At 41.5% G+C, this 24,471-nt stretch overlaps 1 protein-coding gene across 4 annotated transcripts in view; it reads right to left on the bottom strand.

Moving 5' to 3' along the window:
• Positions 1–24,471, bottom strand: part of kiaa1549lb (KIAA1549-like b) — a 63,796-nt gene that overhangs the window by 24,541 nt on the left and 14,784 nt on the right. For 2 of the 4 annotated variants that reach the window (XM_061766041.1, XM_061766042.1), the window contains 6 exons: positions 13,890–14,201; positions 11,491–11,976; positions 11,296–11,411; positions 5,060–5,279; positions 4,820–4,953; positions 4,499–4,667 (listed from right to left, as the gene is read on the bottom strand). In XM_061766041.1, coding sequence (XP_061622025.1) covers positions 4,499–4,667; positions 4,820–4,953; positions 5,060–5,279; positions 11,296–11,411; positions 11,491–11,976; positions 13,890–14,201 — 1,437 coding nt within the window. Of the gene's footprint in view, positions 1–4,498; positions 4,668–4,819; positions 4,954–5,059; positions 5,280–7,893; positions 8,956–11,295; positions 11,412–11,490; positions 11,977–13,889; positions 14,202–24,471 lie in introns of those variants that run through there. The other 2 variants (XM_061766044.1, XM_061766045.1) reach the window with 2 other exon arrangements.

Genomic DNA, 24,471 nt, shown 5'->3' with positions numbered 1-24,471 from the left:
ACGCTTCCCTTCCTGGTGGCCATATTCCAGAAGAAAAAAAGGGACTGTTAGTCTTAGCATTGCCTTGTTTTTTTCTTCTTCTTTTATTTGTATGAATGGTCAATCATCTATATATAGTCGCACATACACAATCGCACTCAAATTACTACATCAATGTTGCCGTTTCATTATTTAGTTCTTACCAAATCGATCCTTAATTGTGTGTTGAATTTAAAATCTTGCATGGAAAGACGTGATGTTTAGAATTTACATGCAGCTGAGATTACAGAGAGTAATGGATCTGGTAAAATTATGTGGGGGGAAATGAAATGGGGATCAAAGATTCAAGAAGGAGGAGATGAGTTTCCCGCCTTGGTGCAGTGGAAGCCCCCCTGGGGAGGGGCCAGACTAAGAGAGCAGTTAAAGGCTGTCGGGCCCACACGCTTTGTCCACTCGGAACTCTATCGAACTTTTTGCTGAAGAATCTCGACCGCACCAGTCCAGGGTGTAGTCCACCTTTCGCCTGAAGTCAGGTGGGATAGGCTCCAGCTCCACACGACGCTGAACAGGACAAGCGGTATAGAAAATGGATGTATGGATGGATGGATGGAATCGCATATGCGGATAGAAAGACTCGCTCATATCCGCTTTTTTCTTCCTCCTGATTCTGTACGCATCGTGACTTTGAACTGGCAAGCTGCGACATACTTTTACCGCTTTCTTTTTTCCACCGGCAAGGAGACGGCCTGCGTGGGCCATGACGGACTCCACGTCAGAAACGAATGGATACTCGGCGTCACCAAATCAGCTCTGCCTTCATTTCCATGCATCCAACACTCCTCCTTCCCTATGTATTTCCCAGATTTAAAAACTTCATTCTCTTCTTCAAGGAGTGAGTGCAACTTGCTTGGCTAATGGGGTTGATGCATTCGCTATTTGAGGTGTTTACATTTATCATAGCACAAATTACCTCCTCAATCTCAACTGTAGATCCAGTCTTCCATATCACACACTCATTTCAAGCTCCAGATTTCACCCACTGCCTCTTATCCAAACTTCTACGTGTCATTACCCTTCATTTATCCTTTATGTTATTCATAGTTTAGTTAAAGGTCCCATGCCATCAAAAGCCAATATTTTCTATTGTTTTATGCATAACGTATAGGCCAAAATGACTTTGTGACATGGTTTAAGTTTGACATCAATGCGGTTTGTCAAATGAATGCAAAAGGCAATACATGACATAAGGCTTGCAAAACAGGTGAATTTGAATCGACGACAGCGTGACATAGTTATGTCAGTTAATATTCAAGTATTCAGCATTCGTGGATTCACCTATTAGCAGATTTGTTGAAAAACTCACATTCACTGTTTTTGTGCTCAGGTCAGACTCATGTCCAATATAAAAAATATACCTTTTGCGCAATCTTGTGGCATTTTAGTGCCAAGCAACTACTTCATTTAGTCAGGCCATAGCTTAAAATAGTGCTTTGTAGCCATCTTGTGGCATCTATAGGCAATGATAAACCTTTTTTTTTTTCATCCTTTACTAGTAGATTTTCACTATTAGTAGGTTCTCACTATGCTGCTAAACATTTGCACCTTCACAGCAGGAGGATGCTTATCCCTGTTGTCTTGAAAATCGGACTACAACCTGCACTGGTCACCAGTCAACTGCACGGAAACTGATCCCGTGCCACCTGCATGAAAGTCAGTTACGTAAATCACAAGACAACTAACGGGCACAAATGAAGCGATGACAAGTTACCAATGTGGCTGTTACCTTAGCCCCATGCCATGAATCATGTTCAAGAATGTGACTTACTGCTTGTTCTGTTGAATGTGAGTAGGCAAGTGCTATAAAACAAATGGTGATCAACACCTGATCTCCCACATCACGCTTTTCAGGCTTGGTGGAGGAAACGGTATCACGGCAGTGTGGTTTGAGCTGTTAAAAGTGGTTGCGTACACACATCAATCGAAGGTTATCTGTAAATCAAGGCAACGTCAGCAGATGCTTTTGTATCAGATGTGGTGATGCGAGGTAGGGAGTTTTTACCTTCTCATGGTCATTAATAATTGGCTCTGTGTCAATTTATTTTAATGGGAGGCTGATCTTGTAAGCTTCCAAATAACAGCTTAGGGGTGTTGCAGAAAGAGCTGCCCATTGGTGGGATTTGGCTTCAAGGAGCTTTAAATTTGAGACTGGATGATGCTAATTCAGCTATATTGTTCTCCATAACTCTCAACCCTATACTGTACATCAATGGACCTTTTCATAATGTTTGTAAACGATAGGCGCCGGCCAGGGTACTCCCGAATGCCAGAACATGAGTGACTACCGCTGACCTGACCAGATAACTGTGACAAAAACTAGCTTTGTTTTAGGGTTTTAGGATTTTTTTTCTATGTCCTTCAAAAAAATCTAAATTAATCCAGAGAAACCTGTGTGGGTGAGAAGAATAGGTTCAGTGGATGTTGTAAATAGTTGTACACAGAAGATCGCAAGACTCTATTTGCATGTAGCAGTTACTTCTAAAGGGACAGACTGGGAACCAAACCTCCATGCTCGGGTTTGTGGAAGGAATTTTCTCATATGTATTAAATGTTTGGTTGGGTTGTCGTTGAGTCATTTCAAGAAAGTCACTTAATTAGGCAGTCCCTAAGTAAGCATGTTTAGTATGTCTGAATCAAATTACAGCGTTAGGTCTCGATTCAAAATTATTTACCTGAGATAACTTTTTCTTTTCGACTGACACTTCTTATATTCAAACTAAGGTGGTAGAGAAGAAGGCTAAATTTAACTCAATCGCTCTACCGTGGTCAAATGACATAGAAAGGTTTGTGTACTCTGAGAATGCTTGAGCTTTTCCCACCGAGAAGTACGAGTGACGTCATGCATGGTGAAAAGGTCTATAGTTAAAAATGATACCATATACACTAGGAGGTAGATCTAGTGTTTTAACTCCAAATAAACTTTAGCCTGCTACCCCCCTTCTATTCCACTTGAGAGAGTCAAGCGGGAGCAAAAGAGACCGAAAGCTGTATCAAGCCCACACGGAGCACCAAAGAACCAGTGGTGCACTCGGTGTTGTAAACAGGCACCACAGGACGGTGCTGTATCCAGACAGTCAGAGCCAAGACCAAAGGTGGCGGGAGAATCCCCCGCTGTTAATTATTTCCGGTACAAATTGACTTGGAGGTGAGGAGGGCGTCACACCTCTTCCCAACAGCAGTGACGTCACTGAAGGACACGGTGGAAAAACAAACATCCCCTGATTTGCAGTCTTGTCTCAGTGAGATCAATTTTACGCTCTTTTCTTACACTTTGTAGCCTTCTTTCATTCTTGGCACCAAAACTGTTTGGAGGCAACTTCCCTCCCTAATGTAATTTTAATGAGCGCTTAATTCAATCCTCATTAACACTCTGTGCAAACAAAACGGCCATATGTCAATAGTTGATTCAGAATAATGCTTATAGCATCCGCCAGTGAAAATGTAATTTTAAAAAAAGCATCAAATACATATTGTTCCATTACAATGCCTTCTCTAAATGTATTAAAACTGTAACCTTTCTTTCTAGCTAAAAGAAGGGGGAAAAAATCATATTGCCTTCGAGACCACTCACAGGGGCCCGACCTCTAAGCGTTCCATGCAAAACAAAAACAATGCCGAGGTTGGTAAGATTGGATTGGATTGTTTTGTTTGCGGCGAGACAATTTGACCTGCAGCAATCGTGACAACAAAATCTCATCTTTTTTTGGCACATTATACCAAATAACTCAGTGGAGTGTGAAATATCCACACCCCTACTGACACACAGAGCAGTTTGTCCTAAATTTCAATATCTGGTGTAAGAAATAAATGCAGAACATTACAGTTTATGCGCTCTCTTATCGTCTTTCAGTGTGTCCCCTTGGGCGATGCCATTTGTGTGTGACACCAGACTATTGTATTGCAGCTCAGGGAAGAGTATGTCGCCCCAACATTGCATACAGAAACAGGAATTTTGTAGATGATCAAATTTTTATCATGAAAATAAATGAATACATTCCTTTCTAGTCTCCTAAAATTATTTTCAAAATTGCTTCTTATTAGAAGTAAGAATTTTGACTCAAAGCAATTGAGGCTGTATATGGGATGAGAACAGACGGCACACTAGGTCTCTACGGGAATGCTGTTTAGGTTCATGGTGATTCCCTGTCATCATTGCTTTTTCTCCTTTAAGTACATGTAAAACATAGACTGCAAACTTGGCTTGCAAATTAGGCTGAGATGAAATAGGTACAGTTAATTTGTTTTTAGCAATCACAATGCCGCAAGGTCGCAAAATGTTTGGCTCACGGTGAGGGTAAAACAGTGCATCACCTCATATTAAACAAAAGTCCACAAAAATCTACGACCAGCATGCTCTGTTACACACAGGTTAAAAGGTTGCCGTAGGCATCAATCTGAAGGGAAAAAAAACGGGGCCGTTAATTTGCAATTGATGTATATCATGGACCAAATGGTGACTTACGTTCAGCGACGATAAGCGGCGGGTAGAAGAGGAAGTAGCCCACCAGCTCCGAGGACAGCTGACCAAGGAGGTTTGAAGCAGTGGTGCCATTAAGAAAGACAGTCCCATTTTTCACACTGTAAACCAATGACACAGCAGGAGAGCCTGCAGCCTGGGTGACACTCAGCATCTGGGTACAGGCAAATTAAAATGAGGGGATACAGAAAATTACATTGAAGGAAGAAAAGGGAAAAGCAATAAAGCATATTTTTTTTATAGAATGAATACATAAACCACACTTTCTTCTCACATCCCAAATGAAAAGACTTGTAGTTTCCTCACCTGTACAGAAAGTTTTCTGTTGTCACTGACCCCTTTGGCCTTTGCTTCGGAAAAAACCTTCTCCAACCTCTCTTCCATCATTTGGGAAAATTTACATGAGCGCGGATCATCGGCAGCTCCCACAAACTGGAGAACTGTGGAAAAAACAGGAGAAGACTTTTAGAATGATGGTATTGAAATCTGTAATATCATCCGAAGAAAGTCTGAAATACATCTTTTTTTCCCTTTATTTTTCCTGACCTGTTTTCAGCTGGAAGCCAGGAGCCGGGCTGCTTCTCCACATTGCAATGGGAATGGGAAGTGCTGTAACCATGGGGAGGTACTGTCGCAGGTCTGCAATCAGTTTATCGCGACCATAAGCATCCAAGCCCGAAAGCACCATGGAGGGGACGTAGACCATGTCTTTTCCAGTCACGTGATAAGCCACGGTCATGTTGGGCGAACCAAATACAGTCTCCACCTAAAAACATTACAACAATTGAAAGTCTTACAAAACCAGCCACTGCATTTTATGTTGCATGATAATACTGCTAACAAGCAGCGGATGTTATGGTATTAAAGCTTATATCAAATACTGTATAATATAAGAGCAAAAAAAAAAAGAAAATCACCATACATACAGTTCAGTTACTTGGCTGTTTGAATTTAAATGATAAAATACATTTTTAAATCATTTCATTATGACTTATTATTCAAGGTGATTTTTTTTTCCATATTTTGTGGCTCCCCCTTGGAGGCCACAGCACCCTTAGCATTTGCCTATATTGCCTAATGGGCGAGCCAGCTCTGTTAAAAAGTGCTTAACTTTGTGTGCAATTTTCCACTCAAACACAAATCTCATTTCATTGTCGTGAACGCAACAATGTTTCGGTGCTTCAGCCTCATCTGATAATTTTATGATAATTTTATGCTAACAGAAATGTTGCCCTTTCTTAGGAGTGGAATTAAATTTCAAGATTGTATCCACTGCTATCCAGCTTTAGAGCACCCATGTACGCATAAAATGAGTTACTGATTTATGGCAAAAGTCTCCACATGGGAAAGTAAACCACACACAGTAAGCAGAAGCTCTTACTACCCAACCAAAATACACTTAATATTGATTCATTACCCTTGTAGTTGGGGGGAGGGGGGGGTGTAAATCAAGTTACAATATCGATACAAAAGGATCATGGCTGTCCAATGTACCAAGTAGAAGTATGGACGCTTCATGATGATTTTGTGCTTTTAATGTGATCATAATTTCCTCTTCTATGTACTGTCAAACTGCAAAGAAACAAAGAAAACACATTTTATTGTGGCCTTACATCACGTTAAATTATTTTCTTCCAATAGTGTATATACAGTAGATTAGAACTGTATTGGTATCGTTGGCAAAATAATGTGGTAATTTGCATAAGAATGTTGCTTGTAACTTCATGACTAACATTTTTTTTTTTTTTTAAATAAACCACTGAAATGCAGGTAAGAGCTGGGAGGAATAATTCAGAGGCACGATACAGTCAGCGAGAGTTTTAGCTTTTCAGCAAATGAAGGCAAATCATTTTTGCAAATCATGTTCTGTGTTTTTTCACTTTTTGTGTGATTTTATGACTCTTACTAAGGAAGGACCAGCTTCCAGGTGTGTTCAAAGAAGAACGCGAGAAGAGAAAAATAATAACATCTTAGAGGAAATTATGTGAAGTCAGCAGAAAACCTCGAGCCTCATCATACTCGTCGCCACTTGTTATTAATGCGGCGACGTTCTTTTTATACACGTGTGATTAGTAAGAACATGTTTCAGAATGTTAATTTGTAAGGCACATCTGTGACATAAATCAACATCAACAATTTGTTATTAAGATGCATTTTATTGTAACTGTGTCTTAAAATTACCAGCGGCTAACTTCTTATACAGAGTATAAAAATGTTACCTCCTTGTGTTCCACTTCAAACATTCCACTGCAGCTAAAAACAGCTATCTAAAAGATGTGCATTCAAATTGATGTGGTTGATAATTTTCCTTTAATTCCTCAAAACTGCAACACTGGTTTGCCATCATCATTGTCACATCTGAGTTTTTGCTCACCTCCCAACCATTTATAAGCCTTAATCAAACACACAGGCGACTGCCCTTGCCAGCAGCTTACATCTCATCGAATGAGAGCTCAGTGCTACTAAAAGAAGCCCAAGGATCCCGTGGTGAAATAGGTGATAGGAGTTGCAATGAGGCAAACACTTTGTGAGCTTCAAGGAGACACAGGAGAGAACTGACCTTCAGGTAGGTAGTTTTGAATGATACTATCAGGTAGGTATATGTTATGTATATGGTATTGTGGCTGTAGTTTTCAGTGGTGTAGAACTTCACTCTTTCATATCAGGTGGTATAATTACCTCATTTAGCAACATGAGAGAGTTAAAAAATATATATTTGATACCCTCTCAGTGCGAGACAGTGCAATTATACCACTGTAGACATCAACCACAATACTATACATTTTACCACGAGACATGACAGCTTGATGATTGCTGCAGTCCTCATTTAGACACTGCACCTCGTCACCCACTGCCTTGTGGGACCCAATCACTCAACCTCATTTCTATATCAGTCCTCACATAGCCTACATGAGGGTCCTTGGTCTAAGTGCTCAATTTACTTTGAGTTAATAAACTTCTAAACGTGTGTCAAGGGAAACAATGGAAAGTGTTGACAAATCCTTAGAAGTCTTTAGCAAAGGAAGGCTTACAGGCAGTTCATAGAAAGGTGGATGACGATCAGCTAAAAACAAAGTTTATTTTAACATAGCGTGCCCATATTCACCACTTATTAAAACCACAATATAATCCTAAAGCTGTAAACCTGTCAAATCCAATGACAAAGAGGTGAGAGAAAGAACCATCCATCCATCCATTTTTCGCATCGCTTATCTTCACTAGGGTGGTGGGCGTGCTAGAGCCTATCGCAGCTATCTTCGGGCGAGAGGCAGGGTACACCCTGAACTGGTCGCCAGCTAATCACAGGGCACACATAAACAAACAACCATTCACACTCACATTCACACCTACAGGCAATTTAGAGTCTTCGATGAACCTACCATGCATGTTTTTGGGCTGTGGGAGGAAACCGGAGTGGCCGGAGAAAACCCACGCAGGCACAGGGAGAACACGCCAACGCCAGACAGGTGGGACCAGGATTTGAACCCCGGTCCTCAGAAATGTTAGGCAGATGTCCTAACCAGTCGACCACCGTTCCGCCGAGAGAAAGTACCATTAAATTTTTATTAAGATAAAGGTTTATGGATACTACATATAGTGCAACGGGTAGAGTCCTATTCTCTGAGAATTACATTTAACGTTACCCTGCATGAACAGTGTGGGCAAACTGACAGACAACAAACACAATAAAGGCACTTTATTGTCCCTTTTGTTTGAGAGATTTTATTTCCCTTTTTGCTGTTTGAGTAAAAATGGAACCTTTCCCCATTCCATTTATCCATCCTTTTTAAATACCGCTTATCCTGTTCAGGTTCGCTAGCATAGCTCAGGTGATTTCGGGTGAAAGGCGGACTACATACTAGCGCTGTCACTATTGAATCTTTTTAGAATCGATTATCCCATGGGTATGTCATCGCTTACTCGAGTAATCACTGCAGCCGAAATTTTTTTTTATTTTTATTTTTTTAATTTAACTACTAACATTTTATTCTCACTTATGAGGGCTGGACTTCTATCCTTAAAACTGCATATGTTGGTACTGAGTGTATGGTATAAACAGAATTTGTACAATATCAGCATTTGCTAAATGGTTAGTATTCACAATTAGCATTAGCGAAATAGCGATTACCATTTTAGGTTAAAAAACGCTAACTACCATCCAGCTCACTCAAACATCATGTTGTATCTACATTCTTCTTTTTCTTTCGGCTTATCCCTTTAGGGGTCGCCACAGCGTGTCATCCTTTTTCTATGTAAGCCTATCTTCTGCATCCTCCTCTCGAACACCAACTGTCTTCCCTCACGACATTCATCAACCTTCTCTTTGGTCTTCCTCTAGCTTTCTTGCCTGGCAGCTCCATCCTCATCATCCTTCTACCAATATACTCACTATTTCTCCTCTGGATGTGTCCAAACCATCGAAGTCTGCTCTCTCTAACTTTGTCTCCAAAACATCAAACCTCGGCTGTCCCTCTGATGAGCTCATTTCTAATTTTATCCAACCTGGTCACTCCGAGAGCGAACCTCAATGTCTTCATTTCCGCCACCTCCAGCTCTGCTTCCTGTTGTCTCTTCAGTGCCACTGTCTCTAATCCGTACATCATGGCTGGCCTCACCACTGTTTATAAACTTTGCCCTTCATCCTAGCAGACACTCTTCTGTCACATAACACACCTGACACCTTCCTCCACCTTTTCCAACCTGCTTGGACCCGTTTCTCCACTTCCTGACCACACTCACCATTGCTCTGGACGGTTGACCCCAAGTATTTAAAGTCCTCCACCCTTGCTATCTCTTCTCCCTGTAGCCTCACTCTTTCCCCACCACACCTCTCATTCATGCACATATATTCTGTCTTACTTCGGCTAATCTTCATTCCTCTTCTTTCTAGTGCATGCCTCCATCTTTCTAACTGTTCCTCCACCTGCTCCCTACTTTCACTGCAGATCACAATGTCATCTGCAAACATCATGGTCCACAGGGATTCCAGTCTAACCTCATCTGTCAGCCTATCCTTCACCACTGCAAACAGGAAGGGGCTCAGGGCTGATCCTTGATGCAGTCCCACCTCCACCTTAAATTCGTCTGTCACACCTACAGCACACCTCATCGCTGTTCTGCTGCCTCGTACATGTCCTGTATTATTCTAACATACTTCTCTGCCACTCCAGACTTCCGCATGCAGTACCACAGTTCCTCTCTGGGTACTCTGTCATAGGCTTTCTCTGGATCTACAAAGACACAATGTAGCTCCTTCTGACCTTCTCTGTACTTTTCCATCAACATCCTCAAGGCAAATAATGCATCTGTGGTACTCTTTCTAGGCATGAAACCATACTGTTGGTCGCAAATACTCACTTCTGTCCTGAGTCTAGCCTCCACTACTCTTTCCCGTAACTTCATTGTGTGGCTCATCAACTTTATTCCTGTATAGTTCCCACAGCTCTGCACATCACCTTTGTTCTTAAAAATGGGAACCAGTACACTTTTCCTCCATTCCTCAGGCATCTTCTCACGCACTAGAATTCTATTGAACAAGCTGGTCAAAAACTCCACAGCCACCTCTCCTAGATGCTTCCATACCTCCACAGGAATGTCATCAGGACCAACTGCCTTTCCATTTTTCATCCTTTTTAATGCCTTTCTAACTTCTCCCTTACTAATCATTGCCACTTCCTGGTCCACCACACTTGCCTCTTCTACTCTCCCTTCTCTCTCTTTTTCCTCATTCATCTACTCCTCCAAGTATTCTTTCCATCTATCTAGCACACTACTGGCACCAGTCAACATATTTCCATCTCTATCCTTAATCAGCCTAACCTGCTGCACATCCTTCCCATTGTTTGGCCTTTGCCACCCCTACCTTTGCCCTATGTCGCATCTCAGTGTATTTCTTTGGCTTCTCCTCGGTCCTCTTAGTGTCCCACTTCTTCTTCGCTAACCTTTTCCTTGTATGATTTCCTGTACTGGGAGGTTCCATCACCAAGTCTCCTTCTCTCCTTTCCTGCCAGAAGATACATCAAGTACTCTCCTGCCTGCCTCTCTGATCACCTTGGCTGCAGTGGTCCAGTCTTCTGGAAGCTCCTCCTGTCCACCGAGAGCCTGTCTCACCTCTTCCCGAAAAGCTGCACAACACTCATCCTGTCTCAGCTTCCACAACATGGTTCTCTTCTCTGCCTTTGTCTTCCTAATCTTCCTCCCCACCACCAGAGTCAACTTACACACCACCATCCTATGCTGTCTAGCCACACTCTCCCCTACCACTACCTTACAATCGGTAACCTCCTTCATATTACATCGTCTACACAAGATGTAATCCACCTGCGTATGTCTACGTCCGCTCTTGTAGGTCACCCTATGTTCCTGCCTCTTCTGGAAAAGATGTTGTAGGTGCTCGACTTGGCCATTTTTTTTCACGGCCCTACTACATACAGAGACGGACAACCATTCACACTCACATTCACATCAATGAATGACACTGCCTGCACCGAAGTCAGACGAATATACCGCTAGACCATCAGTGACTTTCCCTACTCCTCAGAATCAAAGATCCTGTTGCATGTTTTCCTGTGTGAAACAAGGCCTGCTAACGGACAAATGGTTCATTATACATCCTACAGAGGTCTAATCTTGTGATCTTTTTGAAAGCATCTTTTTTATACATGAATTTAGAAAGAGCCTACCCTCGTGTATATGCGAGGAAGTATGAATCCTTCGTTTGACCGTACCCAACATGCACTGTTTAAGGGAGGCAAATTTAGAGCAGCAAGTGATAATCCCACCTGTGCTTGGATTGCGCTATCATTCAAAGCTTTCCGAAGGCCTTGACTGAGTCCCCGGCGCAGATTCTGCCTCTGGATGCTGTCCAGCCTGTTCCTCCTCACATAGATGGACACAACTATCACACAGGAATGTAGAGATGAATAAAGAACTCAGAGGTCAACAAAAATATAAAAATCAACAAGCGTCATATTTACCTGTTCTCACCCACATTCTTTCCGTGATGTTGCATTGCTGAGGTGGAGCTTCAGTGGTGGTGGTAAAAGGGGAGATGACGACAGGAGTGCCTACTCTCGGAGGGCTTGTCCTCAGAATGGGTGGTGTGAATATTCTCCTGGTAGATGGAGCCCTGATGGTTGTAGTGGTTGTTGTTTTCCAGGAGACAGTCGCAGGCAGCAACGAGGTTATGGAGGTGGACTGCGTGGTGGTGACTCTTTGCAAAGGCGTCAAACTGCGGGGCATTCTTGTAGTGCTGCTTGCAGCCAGGCTCGTGGTGCTGAGCTTCAGCGAGGCTGTTGTGGTGTCCTGACGAGCAGTCAGAGGTGTTACCTGAGATGTCCTCTCAGTGGGCCCAGGGGGAGAAGTCACTCCAGCGGATTTAGAAGGGGCTAGTCTGGCCTCTTTGGGAGAAAGGGGCACAGACACTCTGGATGTCCCAGCGGTTAACTTGTCCGTTTCCGCCACTGTAAGTAGACAAACATTATTATGAGGGAGCACCCATGTGGGATGTGCTATGGATGAGGTCAGATGGGGTGATGTTGCTTCAAGGAAGGCTTCTTTAGAAGCGACACGCAGGATTCACTCTCTTGAGACGAGCTTAGGTGGAGAAAGTATCCACAGTTGATAAATATAATCACTGCCCACTACTATTACATGAGTCAAATTTTACATATGCACGTGCATGATTGTCCACCATCCAAATTTGGAAGTTTGCGTGATGGTCCATCTGTTGCTAAATTTGAATTTGGCAAATAAAGGCTAGAAGCTGTATTTTCTGATCCAAAGGCATTTCTTTAAAAATAGTTAATCTTTGGTGGTGCTCCACTTTCGATGTACTGCCATTACCTTTGTGCCAAAGCTGAAAATAGCTCTTAATACCTCAGTGTTTCAGTATGCTGCCCATCATTGGTGTCACTGCTGTTTGGGTTTTTGGACTTATCTGAGAAACAAGCACACCAGTGCAGTGGGGATTTTATTACTTTTCTATAACTCCTCGTTTGGAGTGATCATCAAAGTGGTCCGTTGATTGCTTGACAGCAAATTGTTCTCCTTCCTTTGTGTTACAATGTGATGACTTGCGTAGCTTAGCTTCGAAGACAGTCCATCATTTTGGGGAAAAACACTCCAGTACATTTCACATCCTCCTGGGTTCTCTTCTCTTCACATTTATGAGTTTATTACTCGGCCAGTGGATTTAATTTGACAATGAATTCAAGCCTTGGTGAACTCGTGCTTCAGAGGTGTGACTCAAAGTAAGATATCGGGTAAACTTTAGATAACATAGATTTGAGCAGTGAGTCTTATATTTAACCCAGGCTGTCATTAAATAAAATGATAACAGGGACTTATGGCCAACTGTGACCACCTGTCACCAGTAAATCAAGTCTCTTCGGACACCAGCGGCATCAGCTCTCTGCACAGATAGATGTTTATAATGGTCAAGAAAACTCGTGAATATAGTGTTAGCAGGTTTGCATCTACAACCCTTGTATTGATGGTCAGGCATCCTAACTGAGCCCTTGTGAGTTCTTTTAATTTAACACTGTCCATGGTGTGAATGATGTGTCTCTACTTACTACTTGGAAATTATCCAATGATGAATCAATTAGGCGTACTTTCAATTTATTGCCCTTTTTAACACTGGTGATGATGATGGTTTTGAGACAGTGCAGTTGTGATTTGTGGTACCTGAATAGAAGTCGGTGGATTAACAACTATAAACATCAGATGATTGGCATACCCTTTCCAAGCAAGAACCAACAACGGTGTGAATGTTACGGTTTCCGGCAGCATGGTGAATACGTGGTTAGGACATCTGCCTCACAGTTCTGAGGTTCAGGGTTCAAATCTCAGCCTTCCTGTGTGGAGTTTGCATGTTCTCCCCACGCTCGCGTGAGTTTTCTCTTACTACTGCGGCTTCCTCCTACATACAGTATAGTCCTAAAACATGCACGTTAGGTTGATTGAAAACTAAATGTTCCATAGGTGTGAATGTGAGTGTGAATGGGTGTTTGTCAATATGCTCCCTGCAATTGGCTGGCAACTGCTCCAGAATGTACCCATTTTTTTCTCCCAAAGTCAGCTGGGATAGGCTCCAGCTCACACGCAGCAATAATGAGAACGAGCGGTATAGAAAATGGATGGATGTTACGGTTTAATTCAGTGGAACAGAGCTAAGAACTATTTTATGACCGTGCAAGGAAAAATCTTTGGTGCTCTGCTGAGAAACAGATGGAGACAACAAAGACTGTACAGAGGAAGTTGCTGTAGACAGCGATGATGATAAAATGTGTCCTAACATTTAAGAAGAACACACTTCATTATCATGGAAAAAGCAAAAAGTGGTGTAGTAGGTAGACTTTGTTCCAGGAACTACCTGGGGACGATGAAGAGTCTCGGTTATAACTGTGTGAAGGCCATTGGGTGATGTTGACATCAGTGGACAGTGTCGGGGAAGTTCGACTATGACCAAGGCTCTCTGGGTGTTTGACTGATTCCGCCATGACAGTTAAGACAGACGAAAAGGCAGGTAGGCCCGATAGACCTTGCCCCTCAGATTCTGAGCCAGCCTCTGAGTTGGGGACCGCAAAAGGCACCCGCTGGTCACCCGATGCATGAGCAGGAGCAGCTGGGACTGCGGGGTCGCTTGATAAAGATGACGAGCCAGAGGCATCATTGGTGTTCCTTTCTGTCAATGGAATAAAAAGGAAATATAAGATCAATATTCCTGGTTAAATTGATGCAGACCTTTCTCTTAAAGGAGTTTATCTGTTGCCAGGTTGGTTAAACAAGTAGGTCATTCACATTTTACGAATAAACTAGGACCTGCTTGAGTTTGGCCAAACGCTGCAAGAATTTTTGTAATTCACATTACAGAAATAATCAGGAAGCTCGAGGAGATGAGTGGCCAGTGTGAAGTCATAACTATTCTATTGCTGGTCCCATTCTTTGCTTTTATTCACATCCAATCTTCAATGGATCCATCAATGAGTTTCATCCATTTCCTGTGACTATCTTCCATCCCCTCAGCACGGTGAAGTGCATCCAGATAGTGCTCCTTCACAGCACATTATAAGATTTGAGGGGGAACTTTGAATATTAAATGAAATAGCACAGTCAAATACGGTCATTTGCTTCCATGTGTATTTAAAATGACTTGCACAATGGTTTCCCAAAGATGGGCACTCATGTAAAACTACACAAGGTTGCTATGTACAGATTTTTACATTAGAACTGTAATGAGAGAATATTGATAAAAGTGCCATGTCAACCTTTAAATGTCACCATTATCCCAGAGAAGTGCTGCAGTGCCTTTCTTTTGTTTTCACATACATTGCGAACTTGTGAACATCCACAGCCCCTTCATGCCAGGTTATTTCCCGTCCTTGACTAACTGAATAACATGGTCAAATGTGATTATCGCTGTATGACAATCTTAATCTGTTATTCAAAGATGGTGGAAAAAAATGGATTAGTGTGAATACCAAAATATCAAAAGATACCAAAGGATGTGTGAGCTGCTTCAGTGCTACCATAAGGTCACTAAGCCAAACCATCTGATCACAACAATGAGGAAAGGGACGTTCCAGCACTTCTCCTGCTCTGTTAACATGGATTGGGATGCCAATCCTCACTAAGGTTTTGGCTTCCTCTGGTTAGCCACCTGCTCGGACGGAGTAGAGCATATGGGATGATTTTTTTTTAACAACGGACCAGAGAAGGGAAGGTGCGCAGATAAAGTTTTGGCAAGCAATAGGGAAAAGAGAAAGTAGAGCTGACAAGAGCAGACATTTAAGTGCAGTAAAAATAGGTCCAAGAACAGCAAAGGGTTTGGAGGTGAGGTCATTTGCCAAGGAAATTAATTTGCAGGTAATTTATTTTTAGGCAAGAAAATCAGTGCTCATGGTTCTCCACTTTATTTAAAGTATGATAAAGGTGTCACCATTGGTTGAAGGAAATATTTTGGCACTGTGCGTGATATATTTTAGCGCAGAGATCATGCTTTTTAGACAAATGGTACAGCATATCGTGCAAGAGTTCAGCCATTCTCCAGAAACATTAATTAAGCTCAGTTAAACATGCTACAACGCATTCACTCTTTTTGGACTTTTTCACTCTGGAATGGATTAGTTCAATCACCATCACCACCACCAAATTTTAACAATGTTGGGTGTCAACCAGGATGTCATAAATGATGTTTCAAATTTATAATCAACAGTCCTTCAGAACCATTAAATTAATATTTCCTGTTATACAGTGGTGCCAGGAGATACAAGTTTAATTTGTTCCATGACCACACTCGTAACTTGGATCTGAAATCATCTTTCCCCATTAAAAGTAATGGAAATCCCATTAATCTGTTCCCCAAAAACACAAATGTTTATAATGTGTTTTTAATAAGAAAAATAGGACTCTACGATATTGTACTTTATTTTAAACAAATACCATACAGTAATGACATGATTAAATATGTTAAGAATTCCTTCAATTCAATTGACATTGTGCTACCTTTTCTGCTGTGTGCGCCTTGGCCACCTGGGGGCAGTACAATACAGACATTCGAATATCCATGAAGACAGTTACTGCTCCTGAGTAAGTGGCAGTAATATTAGTCGTTCTTCACTGAGGATATGCCTGTGAGTATTGCTGTATTATCTGTCTACATACATGTATGTCGCTCCAGTTAGCCCGTCTATGGCAGTTTGCATTGTTTGTTAGCTAAGCTAACAAAGCTTGCGGCCAATTCAAAGGCAAAGTGTTTTAAATACACGTTATTCTTTTTGTTCTGTTCATTTTGATGGTAAACTCCAGCTTGAAGACTCTTTTGTTAAATAACTTCCCACCATCTCATCTGTCAAACTGCTGTTTACTCTGAAGTGAGTTGAGTTGAGTTCACTGCCAACGTACAGCGCTCGTATATAAAATTTTTGCTTACGTGTCAAAGCAGAAAATCAGCCAAACGACGACTCGTATCTAAAAAAAAACCTAAGTCAGGTTACTGGTATCTCAAGACCAAAATGTAGTAGTAATTTGGCTAAAATTTGAATTGTGACCATTGATCCACCCAACAGTATTTTCCCTTCTAAAAACAACAACAGTTCCTGAAATGACCAGCGCTTTAGTATGCAGTCTTAAACTCTAACCCTCCCAAACAATTACACTACCAGACCACAACATTTGGTACGTCTGCACACAGATACAACAGCTCTACCATAAATTCTTCTTTTACAAAATGATTGACACTGTCACAAAGGTTTTGATTGAACAAATAGTGGGTTAGTTTTGGTTGTGTTGGCAGTGGGTTAGAACTGTATTTCATCATCTTGAGAGTTGTTTCTAATATGTTGGTTACTTTATCTAGTGATCCGGTAGGACAATTATGGTGCAGGTCTACAGAATAAACAATATTCTAACAATATGTTTGGAAATATTGTCTTTTTACAGCCCTTCAGTCATTAGTTTTTCAATTTAAAACTTTCTCTCAGAAGTTCACACAAATGCTTTATATTCATCCCCTCAGCAGATAGCACTATGTTTGAGTAACCAGCAGTCCAACATGTCACTGCGTGCTCCATTATGCACGACTTCTCCTTTTGCTCTCAGCTGTTTTTGTGCTCTTGAGTGCGGAAAATGGTAAACAAGAGAGTACATTTCCAAAAGAGAGGCGCAGAGAACCCTGGGAGCAGAGAAACACATTTCAGAACTAGGATCGTCTGATTCTGATGAGGTGCCAGAGGCATGCTTCAGGTTTGGACTCTTTTCATGGAAGACACACACACTGGATGCTAACAAAACTAAGCTCTTCTTGTTGTCCTATTTCAAGTGTGACTATAAGTCGGTGGGACATTTGGAAGGTCCTGACATCACGTGTCCTGTGTGTGCACAGTGATGGTCACTGCTGAGGTGACACAATGCAGCGCTTTCGATTTTCTTCAGAGGCATGCATCAGCTGTCTGGAACTCAGCCCGGGAAACACTTAACTACGGCACCTATGCAGAGAGGTGGACATGTGGTCGATAAAAGAAATGTTTATCTTCTCTTTCAAGACTTTTTCATCTTTCTTGATGACAGTTGCCATTCGGTTAGGGTGCCTCCAAAAGAAATGCAGCATTCATTTGAGATACAGAAAGATGGAGAATTACTTTTGAAAGAAGAATCAGGCTGTGTGCTCACAGTCTTTGTTGGTCTGGTAGAGTTTTCCACTGTGGCAAAGGTAGTCAAGATGTAGACTTGACTACCTTTGTCACTGCTTGCTCTTGTCAAATGTCACAAACATATTTGTCCAGGTAGGACATCAGTCACAGAATATCAAAGTCTTTTGTTCCCAAGAGGCTAGTCACTATCCACTGAAAGTCAACAAACAGACCGGGCAGGAAGGGAAAAAGAGTAAACAATGAATCAATCTGCTCAGGTATCCATGTGTCAGATATCATCCATTCTTCCATTTTCTATAAAAAAAAATAAATAAATAAATAAATAAAAAACCTGTCAAGTGAATTCATAGATTTTCTTCTAAATACTATACATTACACATGTTTGAGGATATTTGCCGAAAACATGTAAAGGCTGAGAATTATGTATATATGAATTGTGGAGATATTGTGGTAAACTGCTTTTTAAAATGGCATCCGGTATGGGTGCCGCCTCCCCCGCTACATACAAACTTGAGCACCTTCATTCGGATCAGTGTTTAGCTGACGCAATTGCCGTTTACTTCGTTATTATTAATAAGCCCATTTCTATCACCACAATGTACACTGTGTGAACAGCACATTTAATTTCCCAAGCGAGGAGGTAACGCTGTGGACGAGCCTGTGAGCTCGACAAGCTAGCTGGTGGCTAGCGCCTCTCGTCACGGCGTGGAAAGCCCCGCGATAACCCGGTAGTGTATATTCCGGCCACTGGACGTTTTAAGCAGATACATTTTCATGGCTGAAAAAATTTTGAGATGTGTAGGCATTCGAAAGATGCATTCATTTTTCAGCGGGGTGTGGTTTCACTCATTCAGTGGACACGCCCACAGCGTTCGAGAGCGGAGAAAATATTTTGAACACATACACTCAAATTAACACCTATGGTCTTAAAATAACTTGTTTTCGGAAAGTGGGGGGCATAACATTCGGAGAAGATGTAAACTCCACACATGCGAATGACAGAACTGTGAGCCAGATGTGCTAACCACTAGTCCGCCATTCCGCCCTTTTCAGCTATCATTCAAAATCAAAAGAGGCCCATACACATTGGCCCATACACCCAACATACTCTTCGCTGGCTTTGTTGTAACACCCTGTGTATTGGTCTCCCTCTCCCACCATATAAAAGCCTGTCTAGGTACAGACTTTGAAGCTCTTTTTTGGGATTTGCCCAAACATGTCCAGTTCAAACAGACTTGTATATGTGTTGTTTTATGCACTTTGGGTTGCAGCAGTCAGGAGTCATTCTGTGACAGACTGCCGTCACTGTCAATGTGCTCCAGGCTACGAGGCTATATCATTGTGTTACACCACCAACACTGACGCAGGGCTGAGTCACGTTCTGAAACCTGAACCTGGATCTGAGAGACAGCCTGCCTAACAATATCTGTTGTAGGTCATCCAAAACGTGTTTGATGGGGTTGAGGTCAGGTTTCTCAAGTTCTTCCACACCAAGCATGCCTATATGGAACTTGTTTTGTGGACTCAGAAAAAGGGTCTTACTCAAACAGTGTGAAGCATATAATTTTTTTTTTAAATAATTTTGTGGTTTCTACTCCAGGCAAAATAAAAGCCATTACTCGGGTTAGTTTTAAAAGGTAGCAAGGGACACATTTTCGCTGAATTCTTACATGAAAGATTATATACCTGCTGGCTCAAACACTTTGAGAGAGAAAAAAAAGAGAAATAGATGCCAGAAGCTATTGATTTCTTGGCCTCAATGTGCACATTCAGAAAGATGCAATTTCTCTAAATGGCGCACGTGTAAAAAGCAAGCTATTCCAGGAAAGTTTTTTGAGCGGCCCTTTGTCGGCCAAGGAACCATATTTGGTAATTTAATGAAATGGAGGCCATATGCCTCAATATAAGATCGCAGAACAATGTGATTTCTCTTAGCCAATCAGATAATAATAGCAATTGAAAATACAACGCATATTAATGAAATAAATGACACTGTATGTTATTATTTTAAATGTAATATATTCATTAAAAATCTAGAAACTAATGCTGTGAAAGTTATACACCCTTACAAATACAAATATTGCCTGGACGGATACATTATAAAACTATTACTGATTTTAGATTTGAGCCTGTTAATCAAACTTTAACGCATACTTCAGTCTCCTCAAAGGCAAACTTGTATTGTAGTTTGTGTTTGCGCGTACAGTATGTGACACAGCATCTCACATTGTTTTGTATTTTTCTTGATCATGAAAATATATTGAGCATTTATCTTCTTAAATTGAATCCAGTAATTTTCCATTTCAGGACGTAGGACAGTGACAACCTGTCGGATGCACTGAAAAGGTTGCTCATCAGCATTCTGGATGTGGAACACTAGCATGACAGTCCTTGGAATTCAAATGGACTGGTTAAGTTCACAAGAATTGGGTGCATATTACTCAGGATCCTCTCATCATTAGAAATGAATGATATGAAAGAAGGAAGAACCATTAAAAGCAGTCCTCTGTCAGTAATAGAAGTGAGCTTTATTAGATCTTACTTTCTTAGTCCACCACAGTGGATTTGAAATAAAACCAACTGCCTGTGATTGTGATGTGGAGAGTTTTAGCTCTAATTTAAGAAGTTTCGCAAAACTATATTTTGTGAAGGCATGTGAATGTGAGATGGAAACTTGGAATGTGGTGATGTTCATGTATGAAAAGTTATGGTTATATCTATAAGTATATCAGTTATAACCCTGCTGTTGTCCAAATACTTCTGAATATGTCCAACACAACTATCCAGCAGAGTGAGTTGAATTTGGGGATTGAGAGATTATAATGACTATAATTTAAAAAAAAAAAAAAAAAAAAGATAATGATTGTCTTCACATTGCTGCTCATTTTAGCTAATTATTTGGGCTGACAGTGGAAAAGTAATTCATCACATTAGCAAAAATCCAATAGAAGTACATCATCGTGCCTCTTCAAATAACATCTTGTCACAGCGCGGCTCTGTGTGGTGCATCTGCGTGCAGAGACGAGGACGGCACTGCATTAAAACTCATGGTCGGCCGCTGCGTGCATGATGCCGGAGGAGACAGGACGAGGAGATAACTGCATGCTGTGACTCTGATGGATGTTGGGACTGCAGCCGCCAGTTGACATGGTGGATGTGAAATGGCAGGTGGGGGTCAAGGGAGGGCGCCAGCTAATGAGATTACGTACAAGGTGAGCACGACTGTCGCCTTCTGAGTTATGCATTTGCTCTAATTAAGTTGGCAGACCTAATACTTTGATGGGGACATTTTCATTAATTGGAAATTTCACTTTTAGAGGGACAACATCATCTCACAGGAATATACAATTCTCAAGGTAACAGGCGTTATACAGTGGAGCATCTGCAGTAATTATGGCGCTGATACAACAATACACTGAAGTCAACTGAGAAAAGTAAACAACGTTAACATTCCCACTCGCAGAAATGTCTGGAAAAAACTCCAACAAATCTGGTACTTCTTTGCTCAATCATATGTAACGAGGGGATATATTTTGAGGAGTTGCTTGATGTGAGGAGTCTGAACAATAACAATGAGTAAATGAGTTTTTTGACTCCAACGATGATTAAAAAACATTTACAGATGTAACTGGAAGAATAACCCAACTTCTTATACCTATAATATTCATAACAGCCTGATGAATAACATGAATACAGGCTATATATAGTATATAGGCTATAATAGCTCCAAAATCCCTGCAGTAACATGCTGCAAAATTACAACAATCCACATTTCGGAAACACTCTAAATGCTAAATACAGCATAATTTGCTACAGAAAAGGAAATATACTACAACAATTTTAAAATAGCTGAAAGCCACTTGTAAGTAATAATAAAATGGCACAGGCTCAGACTATTCATTCGTCATTTGAAAAGAGATGTCAAGACTGTCTTTTAGAAAAGATGATCGCGATTTGTTTACGGGATTTACAAACGCAAAGCTATCACAACAAAAGTGAAGTGGCTTAAAGGAAGTGGAGTAGAAACCACACCGACACACATTACGTTAGCTTATTAGTGTTTTAAGCACTGATTCCACATGCATAATTTAAGTGCTTTACATAAAACGTGGCCGTCCTGTTGGTTTTAGCTGGCGGTGTCTTCACAGAAACACAATGTAAGCAATGGACATTTGGACTGGCCACAATGTCGCACTTGTTTGTGTAGGAAGACAAGGCTTCAGTCTCCTCACGGGGTGACGTGTGCAGGTGATGGCAAAGTCCGGTCATCTGCTGTGACAGAATGAGCGCAAAGGCAAGCAGACGACTTGAGAATATCCGGTATGACTGCGTGAGAGCGATCGCTTCCCTTCCTCTCACTCTTTAATTGGGCCCAAAGAGACACTTCAGAGGAAGTCAGTCTCCAGTCAACTGACAGACTGTTTATCAGTACAGTGATGCCTTGACTTACAAGTTCAATTTGTTCCGAGACCATGCCTGTAACTCAAAACACTCATATCTCAAATCATCTTTCCCCATGGAAATTAATGGAAATGCCATTCGCCCGTTACAGACCCCCAAAAGACACCAGCCAGAAAAATTGTGTAGCTGTTTTTAATAATAAAACATAGCACCCTACAGTATTGTACTTCATTAAAAAAAATACAGTAATAACAATTAAATAGGATGTACAGAACAGTTTGTTCATCATGATTTCATGCTGTAATTCACTGCCATACAGCCACCGGGGGGAGTATAATACATACCGAAATACCACACATACAGTAGTGTTGATGGTGAAACACGGAAGAAGACCTTTGCAACTAAGTTACAGTAAAATGTGTCTTTTGTTTTTGCAGCGAATAAAGAATATCTGCCTGTGAGTATTGTTGTATGCTCTGTCTGCATGTGTTGTTAACATTTGCGTTCAAATATAAGTTAAAGCTTTATAACTACCACAATATCAATACCTGTTTCGTTAACCAGTCTACAGCGCTTCCCGTTATTGGCGTTAGCATTAAACTTTTGCGATTTGCGTTTATTTCTCTTTGTTTTACATGTTTTGCAGTAAACCTCAGCTGGGAGTACTTGGCCTCTATTTTGAATATATTATCTAGTGTACTGCTTGTTGTGAAGTTCGCTGTCACCGTGTAGCGCTCGCAACTCAAGACAAAAAAAATTCGGCCAGACGGCTCCAATCTCAGAAAAATTCAATATTCAGATCACTCATGAGTTGAGGTATCACTGTAGAGTGATTCTGTCCATGCAGTATATTATAAGTCATACTAGTGATTCGGATAAATCCGTTTCCAAAAGGGAGCAACAGAGTTCGGTCAAGGCTGAGAGAAGGTTGAAGGGAAGCGGACAACGGGGGATAATATGGTGACGAAAGCCTGCGAAGCTTCCTGTTAAAGCCTACTGAAATCTTGAGCATGGGAATACTGACAAAAGCGTGAATGCGCTGTCGTCAGAGGTCTCCGCAAGTTGCAAGGCACAATCAAATCCAAACTTCCATTACTGTAGGAACATTTCTAAGGAGTTGGCCTTCAGAAAGAACTGAACAATATTGTCCTGTAAGTTGAAATGTGGTTGGCTAGTAGCCTTGAAACTTTGAGTTAGGATAGGTTGTGGAATTGGTTCCACTTTGTCGTTAATACCTCCACCAAACATGAGGTGGGGTACTGTTTTGATCATTGTTTGTTGCTTTTGTGAGTTTACAGGATTATGAGCAAAATACATTTCCATTAAACTTTATGGAGTGGTGCCGCAGGTGCCGTGCAAGAAGCCTTTAAAGTTTTGTGGGGCTCTGCATAAAGGTGTGGATCCAATAACTTGTTTTCAACTCTGACCGTTACAGTCCACTTGCTTTGGGACAAAGTGGGGGAGTTAACGACCACACCTGCAGATGGAGCTGTATCTTGGTGGAGCTTTGCCTTCTGTTATTGTTTGTTGAAGCATTTGCCTGTATGATTCAATGTTAACTGGACTTATGATGTAATGTAATTCCGAAAAAAAAAATGTTGGAGTTGGAGCCTATTCCCAGCTGACTTTGAGGTAAAAGAATTGGTAGTCAGCCAATCACGGGGCACATATATTGACAAACAAGCAATCACTCGCATTCTCAGCTAACGTGCATGTTTTGGAATGTGGGAAGAAGCCAGAGTACTGCACAGGAAGCAAATTCCGCACAGGAAGGCGTCAGCCAAGATTGGAACCCCGAACCTCAGAACTGTGAGGCAGACATGCTAACCACTAGTCAACCCTGCTGCCCAGGTAAGTCTCTAGTATGGCATTTTAAAAAAAATATAATAATAAATAAATAAACTGCTACTGCTACATTTTCTCCATGGTTGATTAAATAAATGTGAATAAATTATTCAAACAGCAACATAGTGGGAAAAGAAAAAAAAAAAAAACACCCAGATGTGTGAACAAACGGCTCCTTCCTGCACGTGATTGAATAACACACCAAACTGGCTCCGCCACGGCAACACCGCTATTGAGTGACATCGCAGCGATCACACGTTTAACTTTGATGCGCCACAGCTGGTGCAAAAGAAAATCTCCACAGGTTCTCCCTGACAAAATGATGGATCAGCTCTGCAAGGGAAGCCGCGGCCACTCTACGGCAGCCCCACACGTTACTGCAGCTAGCGCCGTGACGCTAGTGGACGCACCGCTGTCATGTCCCTAATGAGGTCAAAAATAGGAGAGAGAAAAAAAATCAACATGCTCATTTCACAATGACAATGCATGATAGGCAGAATTTCTCACTGCTGCAACCTTTCCCCCCAGACACACAGATCCTGAACAGTGGGACTATAT

This window comes from Phyllopteryx taeniolatus, chromosome 2, assembly GCF_024500385.1.
Source record: "Phyllopteryx taeniolatus isolate TA_2022b chromosome 2, UOR_Ptae_1.2, whole genome shotgun sequence".
Classification (NCBI taxonomy): domain Eukaryota; kingdom Metazoa; phylum Chordata; class Actinopteri; order Syngnathiformes; family Syngnathidae; genus Phyllopteryx; species Phyllopteryx taeniolatus.
The sequence above is the reverse complement of the archived record's forward strand: the minus strand, read 5'-3'. Positions and strand labels throughout refer to the sequence as shown.